Here is a 19,897-nt window from a genome sequence, read left to right as displayed (position 1 = left end):
TCCCAGCAACCATATGGTGGCTCACAACCATCTGTAATTTGATCTGGTTCCCTCTTCTGGCCTGCAGACAGAACACTGTATAAATAATAAATAAATAAATTAAAAAAAAAACAGTGACCTAATTGCACATGTCAACATTTTTTAAAGTATAGTCAAATCTATAACAAACTTTCTTTTTCTTTCTTTCTTTCTTTCTTTTTTTTTTTTTTTGGTTTTTCGAGACAGGGTTTCTCTGTGGCTTTGGAGCCTGTCCTGGAACTAGCTCTGTAGACCAGGCTGGTCTCGAACTCACAGAGATCCACCTGCCTCTGCCTCCCGAGTGCTGGGATTTATAACAAACTTTCTTATTACATACCCAGGCTGACCCTGAACTCACAACTTCCTGCCTCCATTTCCTAAGTGCTAGGAATATAGATAGGTATGTGCCACCATGCCTGGCTCTTGTACTGTTTATATATAGTCATGGCACTATTTCAAAATAACACTACAGTTAGCACCCAAAATAACAAACTTGAGTGTCTTAGTTAAGTTCCCAAATCAGCTGACCTTTAAGAACGTGAAACATAAAAAGGACCTGAGGAGTTTCAGGGATAAAGAAAATGTGAGTTTCCTAAAGTACTCCATCACAGCACCAACAACACAAAAGAGACAAACATGCTATCTCAAAATAATGTGCTTGCAATACTAGCACTCAGGAGGTGGGGGAAAGAAGATCATGAATTCCAGGACAGTCTGAGCTACAGACTGTCTATTTCAAAAACAAAAACAATAAAAATTAAAAATGAATAGTCATATCTTAAATGCAGCTAAGTATACTAGACATTCTGTTAAACAAAGACTGGAAGGTAGACTGACTAGTTAGAGACAGCAGAGCCCAATGAATGACTCAAGACTAAACTCCCTGGATTTTCTTCCTGCTTCAGATATCTGGAACTAGGTAAAGAAGTCAACAACCGGATAATGCCAACAGTTACACATAATCCTCCCTTTCTTTCCCCACCCAGACAAGTCCTAGAGAAAAACCTGCACCCACTCGTCCTCATCAGCATGGTCTGGACAGACAGCTAGACTTGCACCCTGACCTCGCTCTAATGAGGCCTCTATGACTTATCACAGATGCTATGAGATGGGAGTGGAAACGGCTTCATTGGTGAGATCTCACCATCACAGTGCCTGTGAAGGCCAACAGAAAGAAAGAAGGCTCAGGGCCTTCTGTCCTTCCCAAATAGGATGATGTCAGCAGAGACCCATGGAGAGTCTCTATTTCCAACCTACCAGCAGCCTCTGTAAAGGGAACTCTAACTGAAAATTAGAGTTAAAGTAAAAATTCAGTAGAAGAATCCAGCAGTCAATGGAGTGGAGGAAAGATAAGAAACAGTTAACTCAAAAAATAAAAAAAATACTCAACATGGATAATAGATTAAAAAATTTTAAGTGGGTGGGAGGAACACAATCTCAGGGATCAGACAACAACAAATAATTTAATATCCACGTCATCAGAGTCCTACAAAGAACAGAGTGTGGCTTCAAAGTATTGGAAGAAATAACAGTTAAATTTCTCCAAATATAACAAAAACTAAAAAAAAAACAACCTACTGACTAAAAACAGGTGACTGAAATCAAACAATATAAGCCAAAGAAACCATTCCAGGAGTTGGGGACATAGCTTAGTCGATAGAGACCTTGCTTAGCATTCCTAAAACTGCACAAAACCAGGCACAGCGACACACACTTGTAATCCTGGCACTTGGGAGATAAAGGAGGATCAGAAGTTCAAGGTCATCCATAACTAACTTAAGGCCAGCCTAAATACACAAGGCCATCAACAGCAGGCTTGAGAAACTCTCTTTTGAGTTGTTGGTTAGAGCTGCCCAAAAGACTCCCACTAAGGAAATCTCTCTGTGCAAGAGATGAAGACCATTACAGAAAATTGCAACCAATCAAAATGCAGAGTAGTGGAGCCCAGTCCTAACAGGTAAACCCGCACCACAACTCCTGCACGTAAGGCTGGCGGAGCATTATAGAAGATGGGGTAGAAAGATTCTAAGAACCAGAGGAATAGGAAGTTTGCTGTGAGATTGTGTCTCCTAGGAATATCACGAAGCTACACCCATAAAGCCTCACCAACATAATGGCCCAACACCGGATGAACAAAGACAACAGACATGCCAACGTGGATGGAGAAAAGTTTACAGTTCTCAACCATAGACAATGAACTACAGGCAACTAAGGAGGGTTGAGAACAAAAAATCTTCCTCAGAAGAGCACAAAAAATGGTTATCAAATATCAAATGGCCAGCTCTGAAAACATACACATTCAAATACCATATTATTGAGCAGGTTATATTCACATATTTATGAATATGTGTGAGTGTGTGTACACAGACACACACCAAAAATTAAAGAAAAAAAGCTATGAATTTTAAAGAGAGCAAGGGGTGTGGTACATGGAAGGGTTTGAAGGGAGAAACAGGAAGGGGTAAATTATGTAACTATAATTATAACATAAAAAAACTTAATAAAACAAAAATAAAAAATTCCAAAACACAAGCATATGTTGAATGTAGAAACATCCTCAATCTTAAGTCTTACAAGTGGTAATAGGAAAGTGGCATCTCATCTATATAAAAACAGTAACACAAAGATAACAATTTCTCATAAAAAAAAAAAACCCAAAACTATAGAGACCAGGAGTCAGACATGGTGGCACACCCTTTAATCACGGCACTCCTGAGACAGAGGCAGGAGAATCTCTCTGAGCCGGAAAACAGCCTGGTCTATATAGAGAGGGTTCTATATATGTAGAACCCTGTCTCAAAAACAAAACAAACCCACAATAACAAAGAGGCTCTAAACCAAGTTCTCTAAATGGAAAGAAAAAGATAAAATGGAATCTTAGAACACTACAGATTTGTCTTGTGCTGGTTACAATGTATGCAGAGGAAATGTGTAAGAGAATTACATTTTATACAAAAGAGGCATCAAGGGAAAGAAGGCAAGGGCTCTATACCTTATCTGAACTGTTGCAAAGTCAACCCTGGAGTATTTTAGACTGTGCTTAATCTAGAAACCACTAAAGGGTACACAACGAAACACTGAATCAATATAAAACCCTATATTTGTTCAAGTAACCCACACAAGGCAGGAATCAGAGAAAGAAAATACAGAAGAAACATAAAGGAAAACAAATTAATATGAACCCAAATATGAAAAATGCTTTTTATTGAAGAACTTAGCAGCCAATGCAAAAAGAATAGAAGCTCACAACCTAAACATTACTTAACCTTATAGCTGTGTGATCTTAGAGAACTGTATAGTTTTTCTGGGCTTCAATTTCACATCTAAGATAGGAAGGAGAAAGTCTTTACTTATAGAGGACTACTGAAAGAATTAGAATATATATATATATATATATATATATATATATATATATATTTCTTAATCCAATGCCTGGCATATAAAGAGTGTTCAGAAAATACTCATGATCATTTGTATCAGAGATGAGGCAAATGCACTTCCTAGACTCTGGGGACAAATGATGGCAAAAATAAGGATTTAACTATGAGGGACTAAGTTCAAGTCTGCCCACAGAAAGACTGGGGTGCCGTTCCTAGCAGATCTACAATACCTGCAATTAACCCTGGCCTCCATATGCATACACATGCATACACCATACATGCAAACATACCTATACACATTTAAAAAAAAGAAAAAAAATCATGGGTCTGAGGTATTTATTTAACTCAGTAGTAGTGTTAGCCCAGAATGTATGCGGTCCTGAATTCAATCTTTAATACCACAAAAAATAAAGTAAATAAAATCAAAATTCCTTACCACAAAGAACAGACTGGATGGATGTGTGCACTAATTATTTTAGCAATGCCTCTTGTCAAGAAATCCCAAATTACAATTCGGCCATCGTTACAGCCAACTGCAAGCAGTGTGCCCCACCTGTTAAAGGTGCACGTCAGGGCCATGCTGATGCAGTCCAAAGTTCCATCAGCTTCCTACAAGACAAATGTAAAACACACACAAAGGCCATCATAAAAGACAATGCATGCAAAAATGATCTCTGCAAGTGTGCTTACATCTTTTAAATTGATTTAAAAAATAAACAATAATTATAAGAGCTAACCAAAACCTCTGGAAACAGTGATAATCAATCTCTCACACAAACTTCTAGAGGTCAATGAGCAAAGTATTACAGGAGTAACTAGAAGAGTTCTTTGGTTCCAGGACAATATAAACGCAATGAAACAGCTTGTGTGATTGACATTTTAAAAAATTACATTATTTTACATCAATGTCAAGCTTTATAAAGTAACTACAATGAAGCACAGGAAATGTTACAAATGCTAATTACACATAGTGATCATTATTACTATATAAATAACATTCATCAAAACTTGTAAAGTACACAAAAAAGTTACTGTATAAATGATGGAAGTATTTATTTTAAAAAGCCCTTTAATTAAAGTTGTGAATATTTTTTTCTTTTAGTTAAAAAAAAATGAACCTTGTCGGGCAGTGATGGTGCACATCTTTAATCCCAGCGTTCGGAAGGCAGAGGTGGGCAGATCACTGGGTTTGAGGACAGCCTGGTCTATAAAGTGAGTTCCAGGAAAGCCATAACTACATAGTGAAACCTTGTCTCAAAACAACAAACAAAAAAACGCCAGGCAGTGGTTGCATGCATGCTTAATCCCAGCAGTCAGGAGACAGAGGCAGTTGGATCTCTGTGAGTTCGAGGCCAGGCTGGTCTACAGAGCAAGTTCCAGGACAGGCTCCAAAGCTACAGAGAAACCCTATCTCAGGAAAGCAAAAAACAAAAACAAAAACAAACAAAAAAAAAAGAACCTTAAGATTTAAAAAAATTACTGAAATTTTTCAGCCAAAATTGCATATTATCTGTTGCTCAAAGTTAAACATTTCTTTTTCTTTTCTTTTTTGAGACAGAGTTTCTCTGCAGCTTTGAAACCTGTCCTGGAACTCACTCTTGTAGACCAGGCTGGCCTCAAACTCACAGAGATCCACCGGCCTCTGCCTCCCAAGTGCTGGGATTAAAGGCCTGCGCCACCACTGGAGGGCTGGAGAGATGGCTCAGTGGTTAAGAGCACTCACTGCCTGCTCTTCCAAAGGTCCTGAGTTCAATTCCCAGCAACCACATGGTGGCTCACAACCATCTGTAATGAGAGCTGGTGCCCTCTTCTGGCCTGCAGGAATACACGCAGACAGAACACTGTAAATAATATATGTATGTGTGTGACACATTTAATTATTTAATCATCAAATAAAAGGCAATCACTGTTTACCACACATTAACAACAAAACTAAACTCACCTCTGGATAGTTCTGCCCAAAGGACTCTGCAAGAAGGCAAGAAAGAAAGTGGATGACACACAAATCACACAAGGACCCGCTGCCCACGAACAGTCCACAGCTCACTGCCCAAGTGGGAGGGGCTGACACCTTTTCAGGCGTCCATGAGGTCATACTACTCATCACCACAGGCAGACGACATATCTTTCTCAAACTCTTGTGCTTTCATAAGCGTACAGGAAAGTATTCCAAAGCTGATGAGTACGGAAGCAGATGTGAATCCAACCAACTTCTATTTAGGTAACACTAAAGAGATTTGTCAAAATGCAAGATTCCTTTCACTCATGTTGTTTGTTTTCAAAAACCCCAGGAAGTGGAAAGTCAGGGATCCTAACTCTGAGTTGTAACACTCACCTGGTGCAGCTTGGAGATGTCCTGAGAGGGCAGACAGACTGCAGAGTGAAGAACACTAGCCCTAGCGGCTAGAGTTGAGAGAGCCAAGGACGCAGCCCAGAAACCGCTGTATGCTGCTGTGCTGGCAAGCTGAGCTGAGAGCAATAAGCTTCCGCTTAAGCTCCTAACAAGACTCTAGCTCCACAACCCTGGAGCCATAAGTCTAGTTCTCCAGCAGAAGAATATAAAACTGTGAGTTTGGAACAGTCAGTGAGCCTCAAGAATGCAGGGTCACCAACTGTCCTCACTGCCTATCCAGGAGTCCTATCTTACAAAACCAAAGAACCACTTGTAAGACATTCATTCATGAAAGGGACTGAAAGCAAATGCTGAAATATATCAAGAGCAGTGTTTCTGAAAATTGTTTTTAAAGTTACTCAAGTAGAACAAGTGTTACATAGAAATGCGTATCTGGGCCTGGAGAGCTAGCTCAGAGGCTAGAGTGCTTGACAGGAGGCACTGAACACTTGAGTTTGTATCCATAGCACCCACCTGAAAAGGGGGAGTGAGGAGACAGGGGCCAGCAAGATGGCTTGGGCGGCGGGGGAATAAAAGCACTTGCCATGCAAGCCTGGTGACCAAGCTCAATCACAGGAACCCACAGAAGGGAAAAGCCAACTCCTGAGAGTCCCCTGATTTCCCCAAGAGCACCATGGCAAGGGCATCTTGGTGTGCACATACATACATAAGAAATGTGCGATCAAAAGGTAACAGCCTTCAAAACACTTGACAAAGTAAAAACTTACATATGTTCACATAAGCATTTGCTCAAAGTTTTTTAAATAAAATACTATACATATTACAAGGTGACATGTTTGTTTCATTTACTGATCCAGCCAGTGCCGTCTTCCCAATCATCGTACTATATTCACATGGTTGAGAAGTAAACAAATGCATGTACTCATTTAAATACTAAAAACAAAAATCAGGATCACGAAGATGGCTGAGCAGGTAAAGGTACTGAAAGCCAAGCCTGCAGTCCTGAGTTTAATCCCCAGGACCCATAAAGTAAAAGGAGAACCAACACCCACAGGTTGTTCTTTAACCTCCACATGCACCACACATACACACACATGTATTTTTAATGTAAAATTTTAAAAATCATTTGGCTAGAGATAGGACTCCAGAGCCTCAAAAGCTATGTAAAGGGCCAAGGTCAGGGAATGTGCAGGGGAAGAGGACAGGCCCTGGAACTCACTGGTCAGACACTCTAGCCAATCAGAGACCTCTGCGTTCAGTGACAGACCCCATCTGAAGACAGGAAGAGGAAGACACCCAACATCAGCCTCTGGCCTCTCCACATATAAGCAAAGATTGCACCTGCACCAATGGACACACACACAATAGGTATCCACATCATATACACACAAAATATTTAATCAAAGAACAAACATTGAAAAATCATCAAGAAAGGCATTGTTATGAATACCTTTATGTAATTCTAGCACTCAGGAGACTGAGGCAGCACTGAGTCTACTACTCAACAGGCATTTCCACCCTTCAATACTCTAGGTGAAGAGAGCTAGTCACTAAGGGTAAGTCCCGCAGGTAAGAACTGGCTTACTCTCGCCTGCCTGCAGGTAAGAACTGGCTTACTCTCGCCTGCCTCGGTCAACCCTTCAGAAAACCTGCAGGTCTAACTTCTTCCACCACAACTGCAGAACAGCACTCACTCACTTAAAACCCTTCTCTGCTGGACAAAATGAACAAAACTCTAAGTATTGTTGAAGGAGCTGCGGGATGCATTCTGCCACCCAGGTCCTGCCACCAGCTAGCTTTATCCGAAATAACAACACACAAACTGTATTCTTTTAAACACTGCCTGGCCCATTAGTTTCAGCCTCTTAACCCATTTCTAATAATCTATGTAGCACCACGAGGTGCGCTTACCAGGAAAGATTCAGCATGTCTGACCTGGTGGCTGGCTGCATGGCCGTCTGCCTCAGAGAGCAGAGCTGTCGCGTATGCCCAGGAGAGGGGAGCATGGCATCTCTGAGCTCACTTCCTCTTCCTCCCAGCATTCTGTTCTGTTTACTCCATCCACCCATGTTCTAACCAATAAAATGGGCCAAGGCAGTTTCTTTATTTTTTAACCAATGACCTTCCTCCATCAAAATATAATCATGAAAAGCAATCTCAGCTTGGCCCTGGCCAGCACTTTTCATTTGTCTTTTGTCTTGTATGGTCAGCATCTGTGCCAGAGCTTCAATTAACCATGCCGAGTACCAGCTGCAAAACACACCATTTCCTGCACCCTCACTCATTCATGCCTAAGAACATTTGCTTCTATAGTTTTCTCCACTGGAAGGTAACCCTACAGAAGGCTCCTTTTCTGACTTTTCATTGGTTGCTTGGCTTGGCATCTCTATCTCAGTATTTTCAATTGAACAGTACCTCTGTAAAATTTCCCCAAATTTTACACCAGTCCCACCAACAGTGCAGAACTAGCTGCTTTCATATAGATTCCCCACAGTGTACTAAGGTACTGCAGCTCTGTATTACAGAGTTACTTGTTTCTCTTCTCCTGGTTGTGTTTCATATGGGTTCCCCACAGTGTACTAAGGTACTGCAGCTCTGTATTACAGAGTTATTTGTTTCTCTTCTCCTGGTTGTGTTTTTATTCAGGACAAAAGCAGCATCTTATTTTGTTTTCAGCTGGTATAATTTAACCTACCCCCAAATGAATAAATCATCATAATCCATTAGGACAAGATTTTAATAAATTAGTGCAGGAAATATCAGAAAATAATAAACCAAGGCATAAAGTATAATTTCAAAAGCTTCTAGAGCCTGAGAGATGGCTCAGTGGTTAAAAGCACTTGCTGCAAAGCATGAGGCCTGGAGTTCAGATCCTGGAACCCACAAAGTCTACCACAGTCCTGCACATGCTTGTAACTCAAGCACTGAAGGGGGCTGGTTACCAGTTCAGCAGAAACACATGAGCTCCACATTGATAGAAAAGACTGTGCCTCAAAGGAAAAGGACAGAGAATGACAAAGGAAGTCACAATTCCTCTGTATACGTGACTTCTCTGGCCGGCCTACACACATGTGCACTCACACAAACATAGGCATACATCACACAGACACACCCATGCCAAAAATATTCCAATTACACATGTGCATACATAGCGGTTGTGATTGTTTATTCCTTGGGCCAGTGAGATGGCTAAGGAGACTTGCTGTCAAGTCTAAGGAGCTGAGTTAGACCTCTAGAACTTCCCACATGGTGAAAGGAAAGAAATGACTGCCCAGTGCTGTCCTCTGATCTGCATATGCATTGCTGCCTGCACTCTCACGCCCCCCCCCCACTAAATAAAAAAGTTTAAAATTAGCCGGCAGTGGTGCTGAATGCCTTTAATCCCAGCACTTGGGAGGCAGAGGCAGGTGAATCTCTGTGAGTTCAAGGTCAGCCTGGTCTACAAGAGCTAGTTCCAGGACAGCTAGGACTGTTACACAGAGAAACCCTGTCTCAAAACAAAAAGAAAAAGAAAATGAAAAAAAAAGGGGGGGGGAAGAAAGTTTAAAATTAATTTTTAAAAACAAAATATCTCTTGATATGACTTATAGAAAAAAAATGAGTTTGAAAACCTATCTTAGCCTGGTGATGTGGCACTTCCTAAATGCATGTGCCTGGGACAGAAGAGAGGCTGTCCTGGTAATTTTGCATCTCCAGCATAGGCCACCTGTTACACAGCAACGTCTCAAGAAGTGGTCAGATGGTCACAGAAGTTATATTAGTCTCCAGTCTAGGATCCATCCCACGACCTATCATCCTTCCTTCATTTCCTTATCTGACCAGATGTCCCTCACGGTGTTCCCACAATCAAGCCACTTCTGTTTCTTTCTCCTCTTATATACAATCAGTAACTTTCTCACGGTAAGACTCAGTCATTTCTACAGAGATGTTTATCTTTTGGAGACCCAGACTTCTTTTTAATTGTCAGATATGCTAAATATTCCTGAAGTTTCCCCCTTTGGAACCTTCTGTATCATTCGAAAGAACTTTCCCCAGGACCTGCAAACCCCTTCAAAGGATTATTGTAACATCTTTTCTCTCATAAACAAGGACAGGCTCTCGGTCTCCACTTCTCCCACACTTTCCTAAAATCACTGTAACAACCTTCATCTTAGACTGTTAAGGAGTGCAAGTTGCCCAGGGATAAAATGGAACAGCCTTTTCTCAGTTTTCAGTCCCAAATGCTCTGCAATTAGTGTCTATGGAAAGGAACTATTAACCCATATCCTCTTCTAGTGGCTGTACATAGGAAAATCTATGGAAGGAACCTGAAAATGTGCCTAGCTCATGGAAGAACTGCATATTTTATATAATTCATAATCACCTGCTCATTCTTTTTCCTCCAAATATAAGAAACAAAAGATCTTCTCCCTGGCGATCTTCTTCTCTGACCCTCTCATCTTTTCTCTTCCACCTATCCACAGGGTTTCATTAAAACCACAATGAATGGTGATCAGAAGTCAAAACTTGTTTCCCAAGCTCTCAGCCTACACTCAACATATCTAAGCTCTCTCTCAAACACCCTTCCATCTTACCAGTAGTGTTGTTATTATTATATTATTATTATTTGGTTCATCTTCTCATGAGCACTATACTCAAAATTCTGCCAACACTGCCTCTTCGTTTTTTCTTTCCATGTCCTAGCTCCCACATTCCTTATCACTCATACACTGAAGCTTCCAAATTAGTGTTATATTGTTTCAGCTACACATTACTGTCAGATAAATGTAGAAATCTGCGCTCCAACTGAGCTGTCAGTGGCTCTGCCCTCCCTTCCTTACAAAGCAAACTGTCCAACCTGTCGCCCCTGAGCCCTCCACAAAATAGTACCAGTCCAAACTCTTGATCATCTCTTTCTCACAATATACATATTTTGGACAAGCAGAAAAAAAAATCTCTCACTGGGGGTAATGGAGAAATGGCTCAGAGGTTAAGAGCACTGGCTGCTTTTCTAAAAGTTCCAAGTTTGATTCCCAACACCCACATGGTAGCTCACTACCAACTGTAATTCCAGTTCCAGGGGCTCTGGTTCTCTCTTCTGGCCTCTGTGGGCACCAGGCACCCAACTGATGCACAGACATACATGTAGACAAAATGTCCAGACACATAAAATAATAAATTAAAAAAACTCTCACTGATGGCTTATTTCATACACATCTTCCACATATTTTCATACTTAGTCTGTCAGCATTATATCCACATGCATACATGCACACTCTAAAAAGCTACCTGAAGAGAAAAAACACTTTAAAAGTGATCTTTGTAACCCTCTGTCCCTTACCATTAAGGGCAGCCAAGTCATATAGGAGCTCTTGAAAACAGACGTCGCCAAGCTGCAATGTTAAAACTACCTCATAGAAGGCCACAAGAAAACACCAATGTGGACAAGGAGTTGGGAGTCAATGACTTAAAGACACGGCGAGAATAACGGTAATCCATACCTCCCTACGGTTAAGGACCTTAAACTAGAAGTCAAGATAACCAGACTCTATGTGCCAACTACGTCACTTAGTGCTCAGTCACAACACTCTTACTTCTTTTTCTTAAATAAAATCTGATTAAATAATACAGTTCTAGTAAGAGTTATTCTATCTAGGTACCCGATTCCGTGACAGGTCTTCACAATTTCACCCTAGGTCACTCTGCCTCAGACTGCATCTCCAAAAACTCTGATCCTGCCTGCTCTGTTACTTCAGCACCTGCGATCCTCGAAATCACAGCTCAGTCAAAAAGTGCGCCTATGACTCCACAAACTGATCTGAAAGCGGCTTCGGAAAGGTAATGCATTCTTCCCGGACAGTAGCTGGATTTCCCCCTGCTGCTGCAACTCCACACCATGAGCATCCAATGAATCATCTAAGAAGAGTGTCCCTAAGGTTGCAGCCTGTGATACTTCCCGCCCCGGTTCCCTCCTTTCCAGTACCAAAGCGTTAGCTAACGCGCAGCCACAGCCCTCCTCACCCAGCAACTCGAGGTTCATCCCTGCGGACGCTGGCCGCCTGGTCTCCGCGCTGGCAACAGTTCTTTCTCCCCCACCCGCTCAGAAGCCCCGCGTCTAAGTGGGGGGCGCCGCGAAGAGTCTGGCGCAAACTCCGGAGACTTTCGGATTTAGAAGGCCCCGCGGCTTCCGCTTTCCTCCCCCGCTTTCCTTGTTCGTTTTACGTAGCTGTCTACATTTATCCCTAATTTTTAAAAAAGATTAAACGCTTTTTGGAAACAACCAATTATAATATTTTTGAAATAGAAAAATGTCGTCGTCGGTCAGAACTCCAAAAAAGTGCAAAAATGCAAGGCTTTTCTCTCCGGGACCATGTAAGCGAGCAAGAGATTTCAGGCATATCACTAACCCACTAACGCTTACTGTGCTGTGTGTTCCTTAGGTTGTCCCGGCGGCGGCCTGTGACTCCGCAAGAAAGGTTCCGGGTGATTCTTTCTATGGCAGGAAAGCGGGAAAGGTCGGCCCCTAGTGTTTGAGTGTTGGAGCTCCTTAACGTGGTCAGAGCGCGCGCTGGCTTGGGTCACCCTATAGTTACCATGTGTCTGACTTAATTTCGTGAAGATTATTTCACGTCTCTAAAAAGTATGTCATACGCCACGACAAGGAGTACGATAGCATTTGTTAGGACTTTTCCTACGGTTTTACTGTGTACATAACGTCGATTAGGACACGGGAAAAGAATTGTCCAGAGAGAGATGGACTGAGTTCCCCAGTTGTCAGACTTGACAGAGCAATCAGAGAAGACCAATGAACGTGGGACAGAAAGTGTTTATCCGACTCTAGATGTGGTGGGCATTCAAAAAAAAAAAAAAAAAAAGCCATGAATGGCAAAGGCCTCCTGAACTAAAAAGGAGGTAAGCACGTTCCCCTATGTCGATATAATGACAGTAATCTAGAGTTCCTCCTGACCCCACCCCTTACAGGTATTTAATCCTCTGTGCCTCCGTTTCCTTGTGAGTAAAATGGGAGTAATAATACTACTACTTACAGGATTATGAGGATTGAATGCGTTAGCATGCAAGCACCTAAAATAGCAGGTGACAGCCATTATTCACCAGTTACCTTATCCTAAATATGTCAATTTCTTGTAGCCATTTAACCCAATAACAGTAATTGAGTCTCGGAGATATTAGACAATTTTCACTCCTTTGCATATTAGGTTTTCCCAAAATGCTACCCCAAAACTATACTTACCAGGAATATTCTGTAGATGTCATTCTGCACCCCGCACAATGCCTTATTATCAAGTCTCTTCAGCTACACCCACTGTGGATAAGTGAAAAAAAATCATTGTTTCACTTGTTTAGCAATAGTGATGAACTTTCTATATGTATACATTTTATTTTTCTCTTTTGTGAGGCAGTTGTTTGATGTCTTTTGCCAGTTTTTTAAATGGGACATGCATTTTGTAAAATTTTCAAGGAAGAAATAATATTATCAAATTGATATTTAAGAAATAAAACTCCTGGAACTGGAGAGATGGCTCAGAGGTTCAGAGAACGGACGGCTCTTCCAGCGGTCCTGAAATCAATTCCCAGCAACCACATTGTGGCTCACAACCATCTGTAATGAGACCTGGTGCCCTCCTCTGGCACAGTGTGCAGGCATATATGCAACAGGCAGAATTAAACAAACAAACAAGCGAGCAAACCAGTTGGGGGAGGGAAAGAAAGAAACTCTTCTCGGGGAGTGGTGATGGCAGGCCTTTAATCCCAGCACTTGAGAGGCAGAGGCAGGCAGAGCCTAGTGAGTTCGAGGCCAGCCTGGTCTGTAAAGTGAGTTTCAGGACAGCCAGGACTGTTACACAGAAAAGGCTGTCTCGAAAGACCAAAAAAGAAAGGAAGGAAGGAGGGAGGGAGGGAGGGAGGGAGGAAAAAAAGAAGGAAGGAAGGAAGGAAGGAAGGAAGGAAGGAAGAAAGAAAGAAAGAAGACTCCTACCCAGCTCTGTAGCACATACTCGTGACCTCAGCACTCAGGAGCCTGGGCTATATAGTGGTCCTGGTGTGAGAGGGAAGAAGGAAAGAAAATTTCAAGGGCTGTGTGTGTGTGTGTGTGTGTGTGTATGTGTGCGCGCACGCGTGCGTGCATGGTGTGTTTTCTGGTGCTGGTGACTGAACCTAGAGCCTTATCCACAAGCCCTACCCACAAGCTATAGCGTAGCCCTAAAAATAAAACTCTTAAGAACACTGGTCAATAGAAATTCACTTAGGGCTGAAAACTCTCCACAAATTTATTGTGATGATCCTGTGGAAAGATGAGGATGATTCAAATCACATCTATAATAGAGGAAAACAAGCAATGAGTTTGAGAGAGGTTAGGAGAAAGGATTGGAAACAGTAGAATAGGAAAGGTTTTGTATGTGGGAGATAAGGGAGGTAATATGTCTGACACAAGCCGTGTCTTGACTTTGGGGGCTCCGTTTGCTAGTGCATAGGACACCAAAAGAAACAGCTTGGACAAGGGAGATGGATAAGCACAGCTTCAGAGACACTGGGTTTAAGAAGTATATGAGAAGGCCACAGACCAGAAAGCATGGACTTCAGAGAAGTCCAGGCTAAAGACGTGCTGCTGTGCTTTGTCAGTTTTATAATATGCATACTTTTATATTTTAAAATCTCTAAGTCGGGGATCTAGCATATATGAGATTATCCCTCATAATGAATGAACAGTGTTTTTGTTTCATAGTATTCTATACATTGAATGTCTTGTAATTCATTGTATTCTACTTTGATGAAAAACTGTATTGGTGGGCTGTGTTTTGTGAGGGTTAGTTAAAGCTTATTAATACTATTAACTGCCAGAACGGGGTATCTGAATTTCTATGCTGAGGGGCCTGGAGCAGTTTGCACCTGTTATTGTGACTTTGTAAAAAAAAAAGAACTTGGTCCTTAGCCACACTGAACTTCCCTCTCATTAAAATATTTTAATTTCATCACTTGGGAGGCAGAGGCAGGCAGATCTCTGTGAGTTCGAAGACAGCCTGGTCTACAAGAGCTAGTTCCAGGACAGGTTCCAAAGCTACAGAGAAACCCTGTCTCAAAAAAAAAAAAAAGATATTTTACGTCCTCCATGCATTAGGCCAGCTAGTACTTACCTCTCTTCCAAATTAAAAATCAGAAATTCTGGACTGGAGTATAGTTCACTTGCCCTCTGAAGCTCCATTGGGGAAGATAGGGGTTGGGGGATCTCTGCCTGGAACCCTTCTGCTTCACGGTCAACCATGAAATCCTCTGGGCAGCGGGCTTGGATAACTTGAGTGTGTTTGAAAGCTCCTATGTGATTCCAGCATACAGTCACTGTGGAGAACTGCAGCAGAGGGCTGCGGATGGCCCGAGACAGGGATTAAGTCACTCTCTGAAGTGGTATACAATTACAGGCCATGCTTACTGTCAGTAGAACTACAGAGTCAGTGTTGTTAGAGAGGAAACAAGGACAGTTGCAGCACAGCTCTGAATTCCCTGGAGAGCAGAAAACTGAGAAGAGAAGAAAAGTACATAGGGATATAGATTCCATTCACTTGAAAATACATGGCCGATGATGGACGCTTGTGTGCACACGTGCACACACGCGGGCATGGCGCGCACACACACGCATGCTCACACACACGGTTATTCCTTGCAATAGTATCTGTAGTTGTCATATAATTGAAACAGTGAAAAATTCTGAAAAGCAGAGAGCTTGAACTTTTAGTTTATGTTGATATGATCTCAAAAATCTGTTCATTTGTAAATAAAAGCAAATTCTTTGCGGGAAAACCCCAGGAGCTCATTGTGGTCACAGATTATGCAGGAAGTGACCAGCAGTAATTTGGTTTATCAGCCATTGCTGTCTCCAATACTGTTTATGCTTTACTCCAATTATGTGTTGAAAACATGCTCTACTATTCCTAATAAAGAAGGAATATATTATAAATAGATGACAAAGCTTCTTACCAGTAAGAAGCCCTCATCTCTCACATATTCAGTTTTTTTTAAGTAAACCTGTCGTTCAAAAGTGACAACAAAAGTATGAAAATAAAAGAATTGTAAGCACTACCTTCCACTAGATGTAGCCATGCACAGCTGAAACCCAGTACTCAAGGGCCAATAAAGGGTGACTTCACACTAGTGAGTCTAAGGACAGCCTGGTCTATAATGTGCAACCCCCCTTTTGGGGATGAGAATGCAGCTCCTCCATAGAGCCAGCCCTCGCCTAGCAAGTATGTGTGAGACCGTGGGTTCAGTCCTCAGCATTACAAAAACAAAAAGAAACACTTTGTACAGCTTTGCGACAAGAAGCTTTAGAAAAATGAGAAAAACGTTTTTTTTTCTATTGTATACTTGCAAAGGTAATTCATTCATAGGAAAAAATGAACTACTAGCCCTGGCAAATGATAAAGCTTTTAAAGACAACCCAAGGGAGGCATGGTGCAAGCTTCAATCCCAGCATCTGGGTGACTGAAGCAGGAGGACCTAAAGTTCAGGGCCAACCTGAGCCATGCTATCCATGCTATATAGCAAGATGCTTCCTCAAAAAATAAACTTAAAAAAAGGTATCAGGGAGAGGAGAGAAGAGGAGAGGAGAGGAGAGAAGAGGAGAGGAGAGGAGAGGAGAGGAGAGGAGAGGAGAGGAGAGGAGGAAGGAAGGAGAGGGGAGAGGTAGAATGGAGGGGAGAGGCAAGACGTCATAGAAAGGGAAAGGAGAGACAGACGGGAAGTCTCCATGTGCTCAGATTTTCCATGTCTAACTTTCTCAGGCATCACCCCATTCCTAGCAACTACTCCATCTTTGGGACTTTCATCTTCTTGAACTATTCCTACCTCTGCTTTCTTGCTAGGGACCAACTAGACAATTATAGTCAGAATCCCAGGTAGCAACAAGTCAGCATTAAGTTTACCCTCTCCTCTCGTACTGGATCAAATTTTCTCTCTTGAAAAATTTCCCTTAATATAATTTCAATTACAAGAAATAAGCCTGAGTTTCCTGAGATCCTTTTTCCAGACCGATGGAATGAGGCTCGCCCTCCTTCCTGATGTCCATCTCTCTTGACTGGCAGGAGGAAACACATCTTTGCCTCTCAGCTGCCCTGGGTATTTTGACTCTCTTTGTTAGCTGTTGACCTTGACTATCTGCAGGTCACTACTTATTAGACATCAGCCTTGTGGATATTATGGGCCTCAGACCTTGGTGGGGTCTGCCAGTCATTTATTAGACTGTTGTCTCTTGGTCCCATATTTTTGTGGACAGCGTGTGGTTTTTATCATGGCAGGGAGCTAAGTCCCATCACAGCTACCGAGTTGCAGCTGCAGTCATCTCTGGTTGCCTCACACCCAGCTCCTTGTCTGTGGGGTGGTCTGGGCCAGTCTTCTCTATGGAATAGGTAGCGGGTCCATCTGTTAGAACTAGCTGTACCAGAGATGAGTCTATGAGAGCACAGACGTAGCTTGTAGATGGCGGGGGAGGGGCTTCCATGGGAGTGGGAGCCAGCCAGCCAGCTGACACTGACCTCGTTTTTCTCAGAATCCCCGTCCTTCCTCTTATCTGGTCAACTTGGCTGACTCATACCCAGCTGCAAAGCTCTGTTCTTCAGTGTTCCTGGCTGCAGGAACTTTAACCCTAGCATTCCTCTTAACATGGACATCTGTTTTCACTGCAGCAGAACCCAAGGCATTGTGCATGCTAGACAGTGTCCTACTGATGCTCTAGCCTCGTTTGTAGATTAAATTTTTTATATTTAATTTATTTATTTACTTATTATGTGTCTGTAGGTAATGTGTCTATGGCATACCTGTGGATATCAGAGGACAATCTTGGGGAAGGAGTCAGCTCTGTTTCTACTACATGGGTCCCAAGAATTGAACTCAGGTTATCTGGCTTGGTGACAGATGCCTTCATACTCTGAACCATCACCCATCACCCCTAATTCTAGATTTTTAATTAGAGTAGAATTGAGTTCTCACCTTCTGTTGGAGAGCCATTTCCTCTGAACTTCCCCTCCTAGAGGGAAAGGCTTCTAAGATCCAGCAAGCTTCCAGGCATGGCGGTGCACCCCTTTGCTCCCAGCTCCCAGGAAAGACAGGTGGATGAATCTCTGAATTTGAGGCTGCTGTAGTCTACATAGTAACCTTGAAGGCTATGGAAATGTGTAAGGCTCAGAACACTCAGAAATGTACCAGGTTCCCAGGGTTATCTAAGCCATGGACGATTGCTGGGGGAAGCGGAGGCTGTTCAGTGGAGCTGGCTGCAAGTTGTTTAGTTCTCCAGTGATGGGGTGTTCTTTGTCATCAACTGTGCCTAAGCGGGCTCTCTGGTGATGGCCTTCAACTCACCCATGCTTCTGGTAAGTGTTCCCAATAAGCTTGTCACTTTACCAAGCTGGACTTACGTAAACTTGGTTTTTGGTTTCTCATCATTGCCATACCTGGAGTGCACATCTGTTCCTGCCTCCCTGGGAAAAGACATGCTCTCCCTTCCTAAGGTCTGTATAGCTGTGATGGCTCCCACTGAAGCCTCTGTCAAACCATTTCTTCTCCCCCTTCCTGAGAAAAGAAATCCCTGTCCTTTAAAAGCACTGCCTCCAACTGACACTACACCTCCTCCTCCTTGCTGCTGACTTCTAGTCTTTCCTCCACTCTTCACAATGTGTTGTCTGTTCAGGGCCTCACTCATCTTCCTTTTGGCTCTATTCCTGTCATCACCTCGGTAACCTCAACAACCTGGCAGTTTATTACATCACCTAGACTCCCTGGCTTCTTGCCTTCTCTCCTCCAGTGACCTCTCTGATTGCACTTTATTGCATTCCAGCCTCTCACTTGCAGGGACATAATGCTGTGGCCACCAAAAAACAAACAAACAAAAACTCGCACCGCCTTTGAGATCTCTATTTCAAGCACCCCATTCTCAAAATATACACCCTGGTTTTGTGGCGCACTTACTCTAGTTTCCTAGTCAACTTTTCCTTCTTATCTAAATCTCTGTGACTCCCAATCCACTTTGTTCTCTTGCACTCCTCTCACGTCTCCTGAAATTCACACCCAGCTCTAGTGTCTATTAATTGTACCGCGCTGGTTGCTTAGCCGTGGTGCTGAGTTCTCCTGATGTACTTGGGGAATCTTTTTAGTAAGCAAACTACTCTGGGAGGGGGTATTCAATGCTTAGTACCACTTAGAGAGGAGAAAAAATTGCTGTAATAACATCAAACCACACAAAATAGAGAAATACACTTAAAATCCATTGCAACCCAGTAATAGCTCACCAACAGCCATGAAACAGAAAATGGTAAAATTAATGTAGAGTACTAGTGAGTTAAAAAATATTTAGTGTGCATGTAGAAATAATAAATGAATGAGATCAAGTAAAGGGGAAGGGGAAGTGAAGAAGAGAGGAGAAGCAATGTCAAATAAAGAAAAAGCAGGGGCTGCAGAGATTGTTCAGTGGTTAAGAGCACTTGCTGCTCTTTCAGAGGACCCTGGTTCAATTCTTGGCACCCACATGGCAGCTCACCACCATCAATAACTCCACTGTCAGGGGACCTGGTACCCTCTTCTGGCCTCCATGGGTCCTGCACTCAGGTGATGCACAGACCACACATGCAGGCAAAACACTCATACACATAATAAAATGAGAAAAATTTTAAATCATCTTAAAGGACAGGAAAAACAAGAGGAGGATGGTGAAGAATATTATGAAGGGGACGAGAAAAGAGCGAGAAATTTTAAAAAGGAACACAAGGTTTCCCAAGGAAGAAAAAAATTGTAACCAAAATTAGATAAACATAAGAAATGGAATAAAAAAGTTAAAAGATAAAGGTTTTTAAAAGCAATAAAATAAAGTCAAAATACTACTAAAAGTGTAGTAGACAGAAAAAAAAAGAGAAATTGTCAGGGAAGATGAAAGAAAATTGCCAAACATAAGAAAAATATGTAATTAAAATGAGGTACATGTATGAAGGAAAACCAAAAACATACTTTACTGAGAAGAGCACAGTAAGAGAAAGAAGGGGTACCCCCCCTCCCCCGTAAAAGGAAAGAAAGTTAAAAACGATGGAGTGTTGGGTTAGCTTCTTTCCGGCTGGGTCTTGAATATTGAAGTCTGCCAATATCTATGTATGGATGAGCAACTGTGGACTCT

The 19,897-nt window shown here is 42.2% G+C and overlaps 1 protein-coding gene across 3 annotated transcripts in view; it reads right to left on the bottom strand.

Annotated features, from left to right (window-relative positions):
• Rbbp5 (RB binding protein 5, histone lysine methyltransferase complex subunit) overlaps positions 1 to 11,896 on the bottom strand; it is a 28,918-nt gene extending 17,022 nt beyond the window's left edge. For all 3 annotated transcript variants that reach the window (XM_041648469.1, XM_041648470.1, XM_041648471.1), the window contains exons 1-3: positions 11,752 to 11,896; positions 5,341 to 5,366; positions 3,835 to 4,007 (exon numbers count right to left, since the gene is read on the bottom strand). In XM_041648469.1, coding sequence (XP_041504403.1) covers positions 3,835 to 4,007; positions 5,341 to 5,366; positions 11,752 to 11,770 — 218 coding nt within the window. In that variant the 5' untranslated portion in view covers positions 11,771 to 11,896. The remainder of the gene's footprint in view (positions 1 to 3,834; positions 4,008 to 5,340; positions 5,367 to 11,751) is intronic.
• Positions 11,897 to 19,897: the final 8,001 nt, after the last annotated feature.

Source organism: Microtus oregoni, unplaced genomic scaffold, assembly GCF_018167655.1.
Source record: "Microtus oregoni isolate MIOR12 unplaced genomic scaffold, Mior012 000003F_ref0000135, whole genome shotgun sequence".
NCBI lineage: Eukaryota > Metazoa > Chordata > Mammalia > Rodentia > Cricetidae > Microtus > Microtus oregoni.
Note: the sequence above shows the minus strand (reverse complement) of the source record. Positions and strands in the feature narration are given on the sequence as shown.